Source organism: Apiotrichum porosum (assembly GCF_003942205.1).
Source record: "Apiotrichum porosum strain DSM 27194 chromosome Unknown scaffold_3, whole genome shotgun sequence".
Lineage (NCBI taxonomy): Eukaryota > Fungi > Basidiomycota > Tremellomycetes > Trichosporonales > Trichosporonaceae > Apiotrichum > Apiotrichum porosum.
Window position 1 is genome coordinate 1,533,634 of NW_021167110.1, and position 15,956 is coordinate 1,549,589.

Here is a 15,956-nt window from a genome sequence, read left to right on the forward strand (position 1 = left end):
CCGGCCGGGCCCACAGCACGACATTTCTGGCGACGAAGACGTGGCCCAGCGTGGCCCGCCGCGCAACGCTACGATGTGAGCATTGGATCGCGGCGTGATTGTTCCAGAAACTTGCCTGTGCCCGACTCGTGCTTTGTCTCTGTATCTCTGATGCCATCGCGATCCCACCTCGTCCTCGACAAACGTGATGGACACGCCTGCCGTCGCCGTGTCCTGGCCTGCACGCTGTGTATTTTTGCCACCCACAGGGGGCAACGTATGTCGCATAACTGGTGCCCCGCGGGCTATTAGGGAAACCGTTGTAATGGGATTAGGGTTGTGGAACGCTGGGTGGCCAATAACAGGCCCAGAATAGCGCACGTGAGGCATGTCAGCCAGCCAGCAGCCAGTCCACTGACACACGGACGCACACCGTTTGCACCGTTGCTCTCGACATGGGTAGGAATGTGCACACCGGCGTGCCGGCGGCGGCGGCGGACTTGACCGTCAGAGAGAAATATGTTGGGTCATGTGTAACAGGCGGAGCGAGCGCGCGTGCGCCAAGCGGGGGGCAGGCGCGTTTGTCAACTATTTCCGGTCCATCCAAACGTTTCTGCCGCTAGTCGACATCTTTGATCTTGACACACTTTCCCACTCCCTCGTCCATCGTCACCACCACCATCCCCCCCCCCCCCGTCTCACAGCGATGTACGGCCAGGACGTGACGAGGTTCAACGAATCGCTCGTGCAGCAGCTTCCAGAGCTCTGTGCAGAGTTCTTCAAGGGTACGCTGCCGGCCGTCCACCGTTCTCGCTCCTCCGTGGGCTCCAACGTGTGCTGACAATACCACAGGCAACGGGTCCAACAAGCATGTCCATGTTGGCCCCGACAGTGACATGTTCAAATGGTACATCATACTGTCTGTGGTGCTCGTTCTCCTTGGCGGCATCTTCTCTGGCCTGACTCTCGGTCTCATGGGTCTCGACACGGTGAGTTGTTGACACGGCTGAAGGCACGGCACGCTCGTGCTGTAGACAGGTGACAATTTTTGAGACACCACATTCATTCCCACTGGTGGTACCCCATGCAGCTCACACACCTCGGACACCATCCTGGTGGATCGTCGCCCACGCTTCCTCGCCCGCCTATGCATTGATTACTGACTCGGACAGATCAACCTTCAAGTTCTCAGCCAGGCTGGCACCGAGGCGGAGCGCGAACAGGCACCCCGCGTCCTCGCCCTCCTCCAGTCGGGCCGTCACACGATGCTCGTTGTTCTCCTTCTCTGTGCGTTATATTAGTCCGAAGGCTATGATCCTAACGCTCAGGTAACACGCTTGTCAACACGTCACTCCCGGTCTTCCTCGACAACATTGTGGGTAGTCAGGTCTGTGGGCCACGCTGACCCAGCAGATTGGCGGCGGTGTCATTGCCGTCCTTGGCGCAACAGCTCTAGAGGTAGGTTCCACAATACCACATTGGCACCTAGCTAACGCGCCCAGCTTATTTTCGGAGAGTGGGTCTACACGCGAGCTATTGACGTGCGCAGAACTGACGCGATGCAGAGTTATCCCACAGGGTGAGTCACTGATTCACAACATTGCTGACGTGCTAGCCATTTGCAACAAATATGGTCTCGCTATCGGTGCGACGTTTGCGCCACTCGTACGCGCGCTTATCATCCTGCTGTACCCCATCGCAAAGCCCATTGCCATGGTAAGTGGTGTGCACAGTCCCCCAGTGTCCGTTTGCACTGGCTTGCTGGCCCCGCCTCCACCTCCACCCTAAAGAATATATCACTCACTGTGCAGCTCCTCGACTACCTCTTTGGTGCGCATGATGAGAGTGTCATGTACCGCAAGGCCGAGCTCAAGGCGTTTGTCGCGCTTGGCGTCGAGGACAAGCTGGCCGACGACGAGCTCAACCTCCTTGGCAGCGTGCTCGAGTTCTCGAACAAGACGGTCGCCTCTGTTATGGTGCGTGGCGCGACAGGTGGACAAGAGCTGAGGTCTAGGTTCCCCTCGCCGACGTCTACCAACTCCCTGGTGACCGTGTTGCCGACGACGACCTGATTGTCGAAGTAAGTGGTGCGACCTGTCATGTAAGCTGATCTTTTATTAGGTCTTGCGCAAAGGTCACACGCGTATCCCAGTTCACGATCCCAAGATCCCTGGTGCCTTCCTGTGAGTTCCCCCCGCGCCTATTTCGATGCTCACTCGACCAGCGGAGTCATGCTCACGCGTGCCCTCATCGGCTACGACGCTGCTGAGGAGAGGCCGGTCTCCCAGCTTATCACGCAGCCGCTTCCTCAGTGCCCGACTGATCTTTCCCTCGTCGAAGGTAAACTACCCCGTGGGCATACACACCTAGATATGCTAACCGCGACAGCCATGAACTATTTCCAAACTGGCCGCAGCCATATCCTGCTCGTATCGACCTCGCCTGGTCGCCAGGAAGGCGCGGTGGGCATTGTGACGCTTGAGGATGTGGTGGAGGTGAGCATGGCCCCGGGAGATCCGCGGCAGGTGGTGGCTCCGCGGGTCGCTGCGGAGAAAGCAACGTCAGCTGACTTTCATAACAGGAATTAATCGGTAAAGAAATCATTGTGGGTATTTCCGTGGCCGGCATTTTTCGCCAACTCGACCAAACACTACTGGTGACGCTAACAACGCCGTGCAGGATGAGACCGACCAGTTTGTGGACATTCATAGCCGGATTCCTGTTGTCCGCCCCCGCCACCACGCCGAGCACACGGTTGGCCTGCGCCGGATCTTCGAGGGCCGCGTGGCAAGACGACGTGCCGCGCTTCTGAACGGCGCAAGCGCTCCAGCTCCATCGTCTACCCCCGCGCAGGTGGGGTCTCCGGCTGTGAGGTCGTTGATTGATTATCCGAGCAACGTCTGAGGCGTTGGGCCGTGTGTGGGGCCAGCCGCAGATGCCGCACTGGTCCGCGGAACGGAGCTTTCGGGGGCCGGGAGGGACCATGGCGCGATGGGAATTGGGCGATGGCTGTGTATTAGGAGGGGCTATTAGACGACGATATTAGCGGGAGCAATATGCTGTAATGCAATTGAGTTTGACGGCGCCGGGTGGGCCGACCGCATTGGCACGGCCTGCGTACGCGCGCGAGGACGCTGGGTGGGCCCGAGATGGGCAGCGAGATCCCATCATATCAGGTGGCCAGGATGGGACGTGGACAATAAACCGTTCGACCTTGCTCTCTCCCTTCTCCACCGCATCCAATCGTCCACCACCCCCCGTCTGCCTGCTGCGAGGCATCGCATCCATCCCCACCATGGCGTCCCCCGTCGACATGATCATCATCGTGCTCACCATAGCACTCCCCCTGCTCTTCTTTTTCCGCAACTCGCTCCCATTCATCGGCGGCCGCTCTCGGGACGGTGCCGATGGCGCTTCGGCCGGCTCACTCAAGAGGTCGACTGCCGGTATGGCCGAGGGCGACGATCCCCGTGACTTTGTGGACAAGATGGCGCGCGGCGTGAGTGTGCTGTGCGCGCGCGTGCGAGGTGCAGTGGACGCTGACTCTCTGTGTGTAGAACAAGCGCGCCGCTGTCTTTTATGGAACCCAGACCGGCACTGCCGAGGAGTACTCGATCCGTCTCGCCAAGGAGGCAAAGTCCCGCTTTGGCGTCTCGTCGCTTGTGTGCGACCCCGAGGAGTACGACTTTAACAAGCTCGACCAGGTCCCCAGCGACTCGGCTGTCATCTTCGTTGTTGCGACCTACGGCGAGGGCGACCCCACGGACAATGCCCAGCCCCTCTGGGACTTTATTATGGAGGACGGCGTCGAGTTCAGCTCGGGCGGCACCACCCTCGAGAACCTCAACTATGTGATTTTCGGCCTCGGCAACAAGACTTATGAGCACTTCAACGAGGTGGCCCGCCGCATCGACGCCCGCCTTTCCGAGCTCGGTGCCCACCGCATCGGTGAGCGCGGCGAGGGTGACGACGACAAGGCCCTTGAGGAGGACTACCTCGGCTGGAAGGACGACATGTGGGAGGCTTTCGCCAAGCGCCTCGAGCTCGAGGAGGGCGGCTCTGGTGACATTGCCGACTTTGCCGTCACTGAGGTGTCGGACGTTGCCCCCGAGAAGATCTACCACGGTGAACTTTCCCCGCGCGCGCTCCACGCCAGCGCCAGCGGCAACAGCACCCCCGTTGGTTCGTACGACTCAAAGAACCCCTACCCGTCCCCCGTCCTTGTCACTCGTGAGCTCTTTGACGGCCCCGAGCGCAACTGTGTCCACATCGAATTCAACACTACCGGCTCTGGCATCACCTACCAGCACGGCGACCACTGTGGTGTGTGGCCCTCGAACCCCGACCTCGAGGTTGAGCGCATGCTCTCGGTCCTCGGTCTCCTCGAGAAACGCGACATTGCCGTCTCTATTGAGTCGCTCGACCCGGCACTCGCCAAGGTCCCCTTCCCCGTCCCTGCCACTTACGAGGCCGTCTTCCGTCACTACCTCGACGTCTCTGCCAAGGCTTCCCGTCAGACCCTCGCCTTCCTCGCCCGCTACGCTCCCAACGACCAGGCCCGTGAGGCCCTCACCCGCTGGGGTTCCGACAAGGCTGCCTTCCACGACGAGGTCGACGGCCCCTGCCTCAAGCTTGCCGAGGTCCTTCAGATCGCGGCTGGCGACAACGTCAAGGGCACTGCCCCCTTTACGTCGACCGTCTGGCCCATTCCCTTTGATCGCATCATCTCGACTCTGCCCCGTCTCCAGCCCCGCTACTACTCGATCTCGTCGTCGTCCAAGCTGTACCCCCAGGCCATCCACGTCACTGCCGTTGTCCTCAAGTACCAGTCGTCCACGAGCCAGGCTCACGACAACACCCCTCGCTGGGTGTACGGTGTGAGCACCAACTTTATTCTCAACGTCAAGACTGCCAGCGACAGCCTCAGCGGCAAGCAGAACCACCTCAGCGTCAACGGACACCAGCACACCGGCGGCCTTGTTGGCGGCGAGGTCCCCATCACCCTCCCGGATTTCCCCCAGTACAAGCTCTCGGGCCCCCGTGACCACCACCTCCGCAACAACATCTACCGCGTCCCCGTCCACGTCCGCCGCTCTGCCTTCCGTCTCCCCACCTCCCCCAAGGTCCCTATCATCATGATTGGCCCCGGTACCGGTGTCGCCCCCTTCCGTGGTTTCGTCCAGGAGCGCATCGCCCTCGCCCGCCGCGCCAAGGAGAAGAACGGCCCCGACGCTATCAAGGACTGGGCTCCCATGCACCTCTTCTACGGCTGCCGTCGCGAGGACGAGGACTTCCTCTACCGCGACGAGTGGCCCGAGTACCTCAAGGAGCTCGACGGCAAGTTTATCATGCACAACGCCTTCTCCCGTGGCCCCGACCGCAAGCCCGATGGCAGTGAGTTACCCCAATCTCTCTTATTTTCGCGACCCAAGCTGACACCCCATTGCAGGCAAGATCTACGTCCAGGACCTCATCTGGGACTCGCGCGAGGAGCTCACCCCGCTCATCCTCGAGAAGCGCGCGTACATTTACATCTGCGGTGACGCCAAGAACATGGCCAAGTCGGTCGAGGAGCGCCTCGTCCAGATGCTCGCCGCCGGCAAGAACGGTACCCCCGAGGTGGAGGGTGCCAAGGAGCTCAAGCTGCTCAAGGAGCGCAACGTGAGTGTCGGTTCGGATCTCGTTTCCCCCTCGTTGCCATGTCGTCTGCCCGGATGTCCGGTACACAGCAACAGACATCCCCGGGGGACGGTATATCCACTATGCAGAGACAGTTGTACACATTTGCTGACGCGTACAGCGCCTCATGACCGATGTCTGGAGCTAGCCTGGAATCTCTGTAGTGCATATATCATCCCACAGCCTCGGCGTGTACCCTCTCTGCATTTGACGGTCGGAAGAAAGAAAGAAAGGTTGAAAGGTTGCATCATTGTGGCGCTGGCTGTGAGAACGAGAGTCGCCAGCGAGAGCCTGAAAGGCCTGCCGACCGACACGCGGCCAGTGGCGGGGTCATGACCGTGTGACGCGGCAGACCATGCCCATGCCCGGGGGTCATCGGGTCGTGGTGTTGCCCTGTCGACAATGTCCAGACATGCACGCGTGCGCTTGAGGCCGTGCATACATGCGTGTACAGGCGGGGGGATGTGCAGTGAGCACGGTGAGCACCGTGAGCACGGGGAACCAGACCGCTGCGATCCGTGAAGGAGGCCGCCACGACATCCCCGGCGGCCTGGCAGCTGGATTCCATGTAGTCATTGCGGTATGGCTTGGCGTCCGGGGATCGTTTTCGCAGGACCCATGGTCTTGCTGTGTTCTGGCCATGTGGGCCGACGCCGAGACCCAGGTACGTGCATCCCTGCTCTCCAGGACAGCTGTATGAGCGTCTCGACGCTGCCCAAGGAAGTGGCAGGCACAAGTCGGGCGTTGTAGCCCAACTGATCCGGTTGCGATCCGGGATCAGTGGCATTGTCATGATGACCTACGTGATCAGATCAGCGCATGTGCCACGAGCCTTCCGTGCTTTCCACGGCCGTTATCTCTTTGTCTCTACCGCCTTCTAAGAGCATTGCTCGGCTGGAGACATTTGGAAGCTTCCACCGGTCAGCTACGAGAATGAGCACAGGGGCCGGGCAGCCGGGTTGCAGGCGCCCTCGCGTCGCCAAACATATTCCGGCCACACCAAAGTCAACCCCTTCTCCAGTCGTTACCTCTGATAAAGCAGGCTCAACGCAAGCGATATCATCGTATCACGGCCCGCTCGCTAATCCTGATTTGAACCGCCTCCTCCCCAGACCCGGGTGACCCAAAGGACGCGACCACAGACGCGACCACAAAGTCAGGACCTCCACTTCGTGCCACGATTCACCAGCTCACACGCGTCGTCGTCTATGGCGGCGTACACGAGTACATGAGCTGCTCTTCGGCATGCGATTCAATCCCTGCCATCCCTGCAAGACAGTAATCTTGGCGCGTGGCGTGGGATCTGGTAAGGTGGTTGTCACACATGGTATATGGAGGTGGGAGGCAGTATCTCGGACCAGCCGTGAAAGTCTGGGTTTCTGCCAGACAGCCACCGCCGCTGATGTCGACGTGTGCGCGTGTCGCGTTTAGCATCAGGGACATCTTGGAAGGGCGCGCGCACGCCGATGTGCGCGCCCAGGTTGAAGGTGTAAGGCCGCGGCGCGTAATGTATAATTACTGCAGGCTGGACCTGACAGAGGACGCGTCCTCAAGCCGCGTGCAAGGCGATCAATGTTACCTGACATTAAAAGTTCAATTTGCGCTGCACGCCGCGTCTCGACACGTAGCGCCATCATTGTACTCGGTACACTTTATTCCCTACGACGTCACGGGGGTCCTGTACTGTACTGTACGTTGCGACCGGCCCACCCGGGTGCCGCCTCTGCCTCTCGACGCCGCGGCGTGGTAGCCAGCATTGTGTAGCAAGTCCTGGAGGCAGGTCGTCCTACCTGCTCCTTAGCTTTCCTTCTAAGCTTTCTAGCGTGCAGCTTTGCGGCCTTTGGACTGTGTTCGTGCCGTATAGACCCTCTTGGCCCTATACAGGTGGCTGGGGAAACTTATGACGCCGGAGGTATGGGGCGTCGGCTGTGTCTTATGAGTGCAATGGGCCGGGGCAAGGGTGGAAGAGCGGTTTGTCCGGTGGAGAGGAGATGAGGCAGGGGAGGAGAAGAAGCTTGTCTGTGCTGGGTTCAGGTAGGCTGCAAGCTGCAGGTAGGCTGCAGGTAGCCGTCTATAGCTCCTTGCTGGAATGATGTTCTGAGCGCTGCTGTCGTTGCTCTGCCCTTGCTAGCACCCCCCCCCCCCAGCGATCCAACGAGTGGCCGAGATGCCGACATGGCATGCACTTGGGCACTAGGTCGATGGAATGGCCAGGGATACACATGGGTCCAAAAGTGGCGCCGGGACGGGAGACGACGCCACTCCGGCTGCCTTTAAATGAAAATGGTGGCACCTGGCTTTGGGTTGAATTGAGTGCGCGCTGCCGGCCATTGTATGCTCCTCCGCGGCCCGTAGGTTCTTGCACAGGTGCTTCTTTGGGCGCGCGACGAACGCGACATGTGCCAGTCCAAGGTGTGCATTCAAGGCAGCCAGCTAGCTGTACATAAGGAGACGACGAGCCAAGTCGTGTCTTCCCATCATCAAAACCACTCGCTGCCTTCATTCTCGCGTTGTCGACAGCACATCACTACCACCTGTCCCAAAACACACTTCAAACTCTTCCTTCTCCGGCACAATGAAGTTCCTGGCTGTCACCCTTGCCACCATTGCAGTTGTTGCAGCTGGTACGTTCCCCATTAACCACCACTGTTCGCTATACTGATCAACGCGCCAGCCCCCATCTCTCCCACCGCCCAGGCTGTGCTCGGCGCCTGCTCCACCCAGTGCGACATGAGCGCTTTCGCATACACCAACACCTCGGACACGCGCCAGCAGCTCTGTTCGGCCGAGGGCCGCGCCAAGATGGACGAGTGCGCCCGCTGCATCGACGACACATGGTCGTTCTCGACGTACGAGGAGAGCGCGCGGTTCGAGTACAAGGCCGTGCTTGCCGCTTGCGACCTCCCAGACGTGAGTGTGAGTGTATACCGTGGTGTGGGACAGAAAGGACAAGAGCTGACACGCGGGCAGGACGACGATATCTAAGCGTTGGATTTGTGCAGGAGTGTAGGAAAGATAGATGCCAGTGCGCCGCGCCACAGACAGGCGGCCACACTGTTGCTGTACATATAGGGATTGTTAGCATTGACTGAGTTGTAGGGTTTTTCACATGTAGTCATTTTGGATGGACCATTAGGCATGCTGACCAGTACCAGTCCTCCGTGCGTCCTGCACATTACCGTTTGTGTCTTTGCACCCTCTCACCAGAAACATTCCCCAGGATGCATCCCGCTGCGGTGCAACAAACGCGGTGGGCGATAGAAAGCCCAAGGTATGTAACTGGCGCAAATGCCAACTCGCCCTGTCACGCACGGGACGGCCATTCACTCTCCTTGCCGACGAGCGAGGGTATTGTCTTGAATTATGTGGGCGATAGGGCACTGGGGCACTGGGATGGGATTGCGAACTATACGTCTTGCTGCTGTGGGTTAGTCTTGGAATGGGCCATGGTGGGCGTGAAGGCAGATTGGGGCGGAACGATGTGGCGCGGAGTGGTTCGAGGTTAGGTACAACCTGCCGTTGTTGACGGGCTTGGCCTCAAGTTTCTCGTGGGTGGTCGTGAACGACCACCTTTGGAGTGGATGTCACGCGCTGTGGGTGCGTCGAGCGTCAAGCATGACCACCACTTGAATTTGACTGGCTGCCCCAGAACCTTCCCCGTCTCGCTCGGCCGACCAAGTGGCTGAAGTGTAGTGAAAGATCTGAAGCATGACGTTTAGCCGCTGGAAATGCATGGTCACCAGTGGAACAATTCGTCACAGACCACAGAACCCCAGGCAGTCCGATATGTCACGACATTGGTAAGAGTGACACCAGAGGAAGAGGACCAGCGGCAGGACCATTGCGCCTTCAGTCTCCCATTGCACAATCCCATCGAATGACTGGCAGTGAAGAGGCTCGTTGACGGTCGCGGTGGGCCGCTGTCGCTTGGGCCTATGTCTCATGGCCCATGGAGACATTGAAATCATAAACAATTGTGCCCCGTGCTTACTGTAGTGGCATATTACGGCTCATAGCCACAGGAGAAGCAGCCGTCATGGCCAGTATGGCGATCTTCGTGGGCGTGGCTTTCGTCTTGGTTTAGTTTGCGTCTGGCAGCAGGTAGATAGGTCGAGTCAGTGCTGGCCGACTTTGGGACGGTTGATAGATGGAGGTGGAGGCGGGGAGATGAACCTACCGTAGCTTGAGCGCTTGAGCTCCCCATGTGATTTCCTCTCCCTGGGTCAGTTGCGGTGATGGCGACGAGATGGGGACGCGAGGTGGTGTTTGCCAAAAATAAACGACTGCGTGGCTCAGAACTCCTCTTGCCAGCTCCCACCGTTTTGTGTGAAGCGCGGCCACCTCATACACGTAAAATATGTACCTCCCTTCTTAGTACATGGCATGTCTATGAGGCAAACCACGAAGTACAGAGACACACGGCCATGCTACTGTCAGTTGCCGCCACCCAAACTAGTCGCATCGTTGTTGCCATCCTGGAGCCCCAGGAGATCCGTGCCTTGACACGATTGACGCAGTTCATGTCGCGTGTGTGTTAACACCCATCTCACTCATCGGTCCTCTCCATCTCTCTTTCTTTCAACACCCCACAGTCCGCCATCCAATGCGCGCATGCCTTATCGCATGGTTGTGCGTGCTATTTGCACTGGCGCCCTTGAGGGCGCGGGCGATGAGTGACGAGCGTCGCATGACGCTGCGGAACGAGGTTAAGGACGTGAGTAAGCTTGTTTTCTAAGGCTCGGCGGCGTGTCGTGTGCTGGTTGTGAAATGATATGTCTTCAGCCAGATCCTCGTCATCGACCTTACGAAAGCCTGCTACTACGCTCACCTCACGCGAGTGCTAACCCTTTGCCTCCCAGATGTTCCGACATGGCTTTGTGGGGTACATGACGCACGCCTTTCCGGCCGATGAGCTGCGCCCCTTGACATGTAAACCGCTGCTGCGCGACCCCGACCCGAAGAACATTGGTGTGAACGATATCCATGCCAATGCGAGCATTACTCTCGTGGACACGCTGAGCGCCTTGCCCCTCATCTTGCCCGAGGAGTTTCCCGGCGCGGTCGAAAAGGTCGCGACGATGATCAGCTTTGACCAAGATGTCAAGGTCCAGGTGCGCTCATTAACTGTCACTCCACGAGCGCTAATGGCAGGTATTTGAGATGACCATTCGCGCTCTCGGCGCGCTGCTGTCGACGTACCAGCGGCTCGACGGACTGCCGACCGATCCCAAGGAGCAGGCGGCGGCGCTCGGCCTCAAGGGCAGCGTGGACGTCAAGCGATGGGCGCCGCGTATCCTCGAGCTGGCAGTCGACCTCGGTAACCGCCTTGTACCTGCGTTCAAGAGTCCCACGGGCTTGCCATATGCCCGCATCAACCTGCGCAAGGGAGTGGAGAAGGGCGAGGGTGTCGAGACTTGTGAGCTGCGTCGATCATGAGCAAGCTGACAACAGGTACTGCTGGTGCCGGAAGCCTTGTGCTAGAGTTTTCGCTCCTGTCGCGTCTTACCGGCGACGACCAGTTTGAGGTGAGAGCCACAAACAACGAGACGAACTTACACGACAGGCCAAGGCGAGACACGCGTTCATGCGCCTGTGGAACAGCCGCACGCCGCAAGACCTCGTCGGCAACGGTATCGCCGTCTCGCATGGCCACTGGCTTGGACCGGGCCTCTCGGGCGTCAACGCCGGTATCGACAGTTTCTTCGAGTACGCTCTCAAGGCAGCGATCATGCTTGGTTCGTTGCACGTAACACAGACTGGTAACTGACATCAGACGACTCTACGTACATGGACGTCTTCCATGATGCCTATGCCGCCATCCAGACGCATATCCGCACAGTGGATGGCTTCTTTGTATGTGCAGCTGGGAAGCGTCTAGGACATTCAGCTGACAGACACAGTGGCGACAGGTGCACTTGCGCGGACTCAAGCCTGCATCCCCTGCGTACATCGACTCTCTCTCGTCCTTCTTCCCGGGTGTCCAAGTCCTTGCGGGCGACGTCGAATCGGCCATTCGCGGCCACCTCATCTTCTGGAACCTCTGGAGAAAGTATGATGGTATCCCCGAGAGCTGGGAGCCCGAGACGCGCCAGATCGGATGGGCCGGCTGGCCCGGACGACCCGAGTTTATCGAGTCGACATACTACCTCCATCGGGTGCGTTTGGTTGTTGTGAACTCGTTGCTAACCATGCAGGCGACTGGCGACGACTTTTACCTGCGCGTGGGCGAGCGTGTCCTCAAGGACATTCTACGCCGCACAGTCACGAGGTGCGGCTTTGCAAGTCTCACAAACGTCGAGACTGGCGCTACCGAGGACCGCATGGAGAGCTTTATGCTGTCCGAGACCTTGAAAGTGAGCTCACTCGTACACAGAGGTTGCCAAGCTGACATGTCAGTACCTGTACCTCCTCTTCGACCCCACACCTGCACCTGCACCTTCCAACACGGTGTTTACCACCGAGGGCCACCCGATGTACATGCCGTACAACCTGACCACACCGCCCACTGCCGCGTGGCGCGCCAACCACCGCGGCGAGGACCTGTTCTGCCCCGTCTACACGCCGCAGACCATGGGCGGGCTCCCCGTGGGTATCGAGGGACGCGACGACTACGACTATGCGCGCGCGCTGGTCTTTGGGTCGGGCGAGGAAGGTGTCGCCATTGAGGAACCCAGCGCTCGCGCACTGTGGAGCGAGGAAGGTACCTGCGCTCTGCCCCACGTGCCCAACTACTCGTTTGAGATTGTGCTCGCGCCCGCGGGCGCTGGCGCCGACTTTGCCCTGCCTGCGCACGACGCGTCCCCGGGCCTCGGCAAGGTGTACCAGACCGCCGAGGGCGACTGGGTGATCACGGACATTGACGGCCTGCGCCTCGGCGTGCGGTGGCGGATGGACGGGTTCGGATACGACGTCACCAACAGTGAGTTGTGTACGCCCCCTTATCGGAGCGGGTCAGCTAACTCTCACAGTCGGCCCACACCGCGTGCGGTACGGCCAGCTCGTCACCATTGTGGACGTGCGGATGGACGGATACCTGCCCGCTGCGCCGCGCGCGGCCGACTCTGAGCGGCCGACCGACCTGACCCTCTCGTTCAGCCGCTCCGTCTCCACCGAGACCCTCATCTCCGCCACGGGCACGCCTGCCATGTTCGGACACACCATTGGCGCCGCGCCCGTGACCGCCAGCGGCAGCGGCAGCGGCCGCGCGGGTCCCGCCGACACGCGGTGGTCGTTTGCGTCTACGCCGCTTGTCGTCGCGCCGAAACGCAACAACCCCACGGGCTGCGTGCCCATGGTGGCCGGGTTCAGCCCCAAGCCCAAGGACGGCGAGCCGTTTGTCGTCCTCGTCCAGCGCGGGGGATGCAGTTTCCTCGCCAAGGCGCTGCACGCGGTGCGCGCGGGTGCCGTGGGCGTGATTGTCGCCGACGCCGGGCCGAGCGCGGGCCAGTCGGCGCGCGTGCGCCCCAACGCCGACGGCGAGCCCGACGACCTCGTGGACGAGGTCGAGGACCTGGGGCTAGTGTTTGTCGACGAGTCGGCGGGACGGCTCCTCAAGCAGCTCATCCAGATTGACCGCATCACGGTCGCCGCGTCGCCTGTCGAGGGGCAAGGCGTGGCCATGCCCGCGAGTGAGCGCCGCGAGGGGCGCCTCGTCGTGGGTGACCACGAGCTGGTCAACTTGCGCGTGGCGGACCCACTGTAGGTAGGAGGAACACACATACACATTAGCATTGATAGAGTAGAGTAGTCAGTAGGGCATCCATCCATGGTCGGGCCACAATGTCTCCTTTTGCAGCATGTAACTTCCTGCATGAACCTCGTGACCAACTACGCCTAGCTACACGCGATGTCACGCCCTAACGACCATATCTTTTTTGGTGATTTTATTCTTTTCGGGGCGAGGGAGGGGGGGCAGAGGAGAGAGGTGCGCTCAACTAAAAGACACAACCGTCACACACACGCACACACACGCGCGACCGATAGGAACCACCGTGGCTAAGGATCCGACGCTTAAGCCTGGATCTTCTCACGGAGCAGCTGCTTGAGGGTGTTGCCGTCCTTGGCGAAGCCGCGGATGCCCTCGTGGAGCTTGTCAAAGGCCATCTGGTCCTCGAAGAGGGCCCAGCGGAACTTGGCCTCGTCGTTGATGTACGAAACCTTGGGGATGGCGGTGGCGGCGGTGGCGAGCTCGGGCGAGAGGATGGCGGGGACGGCAGCGGTCGACGAGCGGAGCTCCTCGAGGAGCTTGGGGGCGATGGTGAGGTAGTCGCAGCCGGCAAGAGCGGTGATCTCGCCAGTGTTGCGGAACGAGGCACCCATGACAATGGTCTTGTAGCCGTGCTGCTTGTAGTAGGTGTAGATGTTGCGGACCGACTTGACACCGGGGTCAGTCTCCGAGGTGTACTCCTGGCCGGTGGTCTTCTTGAACCAGTCGAGGATACGGCCGACGAAGGGCGAGATGAGGGTGACACCGGCCTCGGCACAGGCGACGGCCTGGCCGAAACCGAAGAGGAGGGTCAGGTTGCAGTGGATGCCCTCAAGCTCGAGCTGCTTGGCAGCCTGGATACCCTCCCAGGTGGAGGCGATCTTGATGAGAACGCGCTCCTTGGGGACACCGACGGCGGCGTAGAGGGCAATGAGCTGGCGGGCCTTAGCAAGGGTAGCCTCAGTGTCGAACGAGTAGACGGCGTCAACCTCGGTCGAGACACGGCCGGGGACAATCTCGAGGATGGCCTTGCCGAACTCGACAAGGAGGCGGTCAGTGGCAGCGTCGGTCTGGGCCTCGATGTCACTGAGCAGTCAGCATGCTGCTCACAAAAGGAGTCACTTGTTGGCGTCCCGCCTTTGCGACCACTTTTTCTACGCCAATGACGCCATGAGGCGACCTAACGCGGCTCACGCCCTCGTATGCCGTTGGCTGGCTGGATTGGATGCCCACAACCCCCCCGAATTCGCACGAATCCAGAAACAGGCCGCCGGCACGCAAAGCACGACGTGTCGCAAGGCAGACACACAACAAGACACAGCCAAAAAGAAAGAGTACTCACCCGCCAGTGGCCTTGCCGGCGGCAACGGCAGCGTCGATGAGCTTGGCGTACTGGGGGAGCTTGGCGGCAGCAAGGCTGGAGAGAGTCAGCAAGTGCCGTTGTTTGCCGGGAGGCCCCGGTTGGGCTGGCTGGGGGGGGGGGGGGGGGGGGGAACGTACATGAGCGAGGGGTTGGTGGTAGCGTCCTGGGGCTTGTAGGCGGCGATCGAGTCAAAGTCACCCGAGTCCGAGACGACGACGGTGCCCGAGCTGTTGGGAGGAACAAGAAAAAAAAGATAGAAACGTGTGTGGTGTTGGGGACAAGGCGGGCAATTACATGTGTGTGGAGGAGCGTGGGAGTCACGGGCAAAGCGGGGGGAAGCATGGTCAACAAGACAGCAGTGAGCAGATCCAGAGGATATGTGGAGATGCACAATGAGGGGTTCAAGGGACAAGGACGTGGATGGAGGTGGAGCATGAGGATGTGGGTTGTGGGGCACGAGGAGGGCATGGGGGGGAAGAGGAATCGTGTCAGCTCTGGGCAACGAACGAGGCGAGCGCGCTGGTGGCTGCTGCTGGTGACTCACGCCTTGAGAGCGTCAAGAGAAGTAGACATTATGGAGAATAGGTTGAGAGATGGCGGTGGGTTGGGGGTTTTGGAGAAGGGGATGGGGCTGGTTATAAGAGAGAGAGAGAAAGAAAGCGGAGAGAGGGCTGGGATGATAAATGTGGGGGGGAACGCCGCCGAGCGCGGTGGAATCCACCGGGAAGGGGGACTGTCTCCAAAGCTCCAGCCTACGCCATCATCATCCAATGCCACCCACACACGCCCACCAACAGCCGCCGGCCCAGCGACGTCTCTGGGGGCCAGGCGCGAGACACACCCGCCTGGCCCCCGCCCACAGAGCGGAGAGAGCGGACAGCTCCAGTCCGCACAGCCCGCTGCTCCGGTCCGGCCGCCCGGTGGGGGCAGACGGGGCATCCCTGGACTCTCTGGCAGAGGCTCTGACCCCCAATGGCCCCCAATGCTCTATGCAAAGGCGTGCAAGTCATGTTAACTTGCGAGTGCATGGTCTATGCAAAGGCGTGCAAAGGCATAGGCGCGCGTGGTAACAGCCGCTTGTACAACGGCATCCGGATCTCGGACGGGTGTTCCGAGGGCTCTCACTCAGCGTTCACGATGACACCCACAGCATATACGCTCGCCGTCGACGCAGGCTGCAGTAGTCCGGAAAAAAAGTCACACTAACATTGACAGAACATGACGAGCGTG

General features: G+C 60.2%; 5 protein-coding genes across 5 annotated transcripts; 4 read left to right on the forward strand and 1 right to left on the reverse strand.

Annotated features, from left to right (window-relative positions):
• Positions 1-685: 685 nt before the first annotated feature.
• On the forward strand, positions 686-2,883 carry EHS24_006160 (uncharacterized protein; the record flags this gene model as incomplete). Its single annotated transcript, XM_028621632.1, has 15 exons — positions 686-764; positions 832-968; positions 1,152-1,266; positions 1,308-1,354; positions 1,393-1,437; positions 1,482-1,495; positions 1,545-1,558; positions 1,595-1,695; positions 1,791-1,955; positions 1,994-2,059; positions 2,101-2,162; positions 2,204-2,319; positions 2,368-2,474; positions 2,561-2,584; positions 2,659-2,883. The coding sequence occupies 15 exons, from the start codon at positions 686-688 to the stop codon at positions 2,881-2,883; spliced, it is 1,317 nt and encodes a 438-aa protein (XP_028478084.1).
• A 391-nt stretch (positions 2,884-3,274) lies between these two features.
• Positions 3,275-5,806, forward strand: NCP1_1 (NADPH-cytochrome P450 reductase; the record flags this gene model as incomplete). Its single annotated transcript, XM_028621633.1, has 4 exons — positions 3,275-3,478; positions 3,537-5,373; positions 5,429-5,640; positions 5,780-5,806. The coding sequence occupies 4 exons, from the start codon at positions 3,275-3,277 to the stop codon at positions 5,804-5,806; spliced, it is 2,280 nt and encodes a 759-aa protein (XP_028478085.1).
• Positions 5,807-8,233: 2,427 nt separating this feature from the next.
• Positions 8,234-8,643, forward strand: EHS24_006162 (uncharacterized protein; the record flags this gene model as incomplete). Its single annotated transcript, XM_028621634.1, has 3 exons — positions 8,234-8,282; positions 8,333-8,568; positions 8,629-8,643. The coding sequence occupies 3 exons, from the start codon at positions 8,234-8,236 to the stop codon at positions 8,641-8,643; spliced, it is 300 nt and encodes a 99-aa protein (XP_028478086.1).
• Positions 8,644-10,517: 1,874 nt separating this feature from the next.
• On the forward strand, positions 10,518-13,360 carry MNL1 (alpha mannosidase-like protein; the record flags this gene model as incomplete). The annotated part of the gene is made up of 9 exons (XM_028621635.1): positions 10,518-10,769; positions 10,861-11,083; positions 11,140-11,183; positions 11,222-11,393; positions 11,432-11,511; positions 11,559-11,813; positions 11,853-12,011; positions 12,055-12,577; positions 12,627-13,360. 9 exons carry the CDS (start codon positions 10,518-10,520, stop codon positions 13,358-13,360), a joined length of 2,442 nt encoding a protein of 813 aa, XP_028478087.1.
• Positions 13,361-13,668: 308 nt separating this feature from the next.
• On the reverse strand, positions 13,669-15,299 carry TAL1 (sedoheptulose-7-phosphate:D-glyceraldehyde-3- phosphate transaldolase; the record flags this gene model as incomplete). Its single annotated transcript, XM_028621636.1, has 4 exons — positions 13,669-14,449; positions 14,706-14,780; positions 14,864-14,953; positions 15,271-15,299. 4 exons carry the CDS (start codon positions 15,297-15,299, stop codon positions 13,669-13,671), a joined length of 975 nt encoding a protein of 324 aa, XP_028478088.1.
• Between the last annotated feature and the right edge of the window lie 657 nt (positions 15,300-15,956).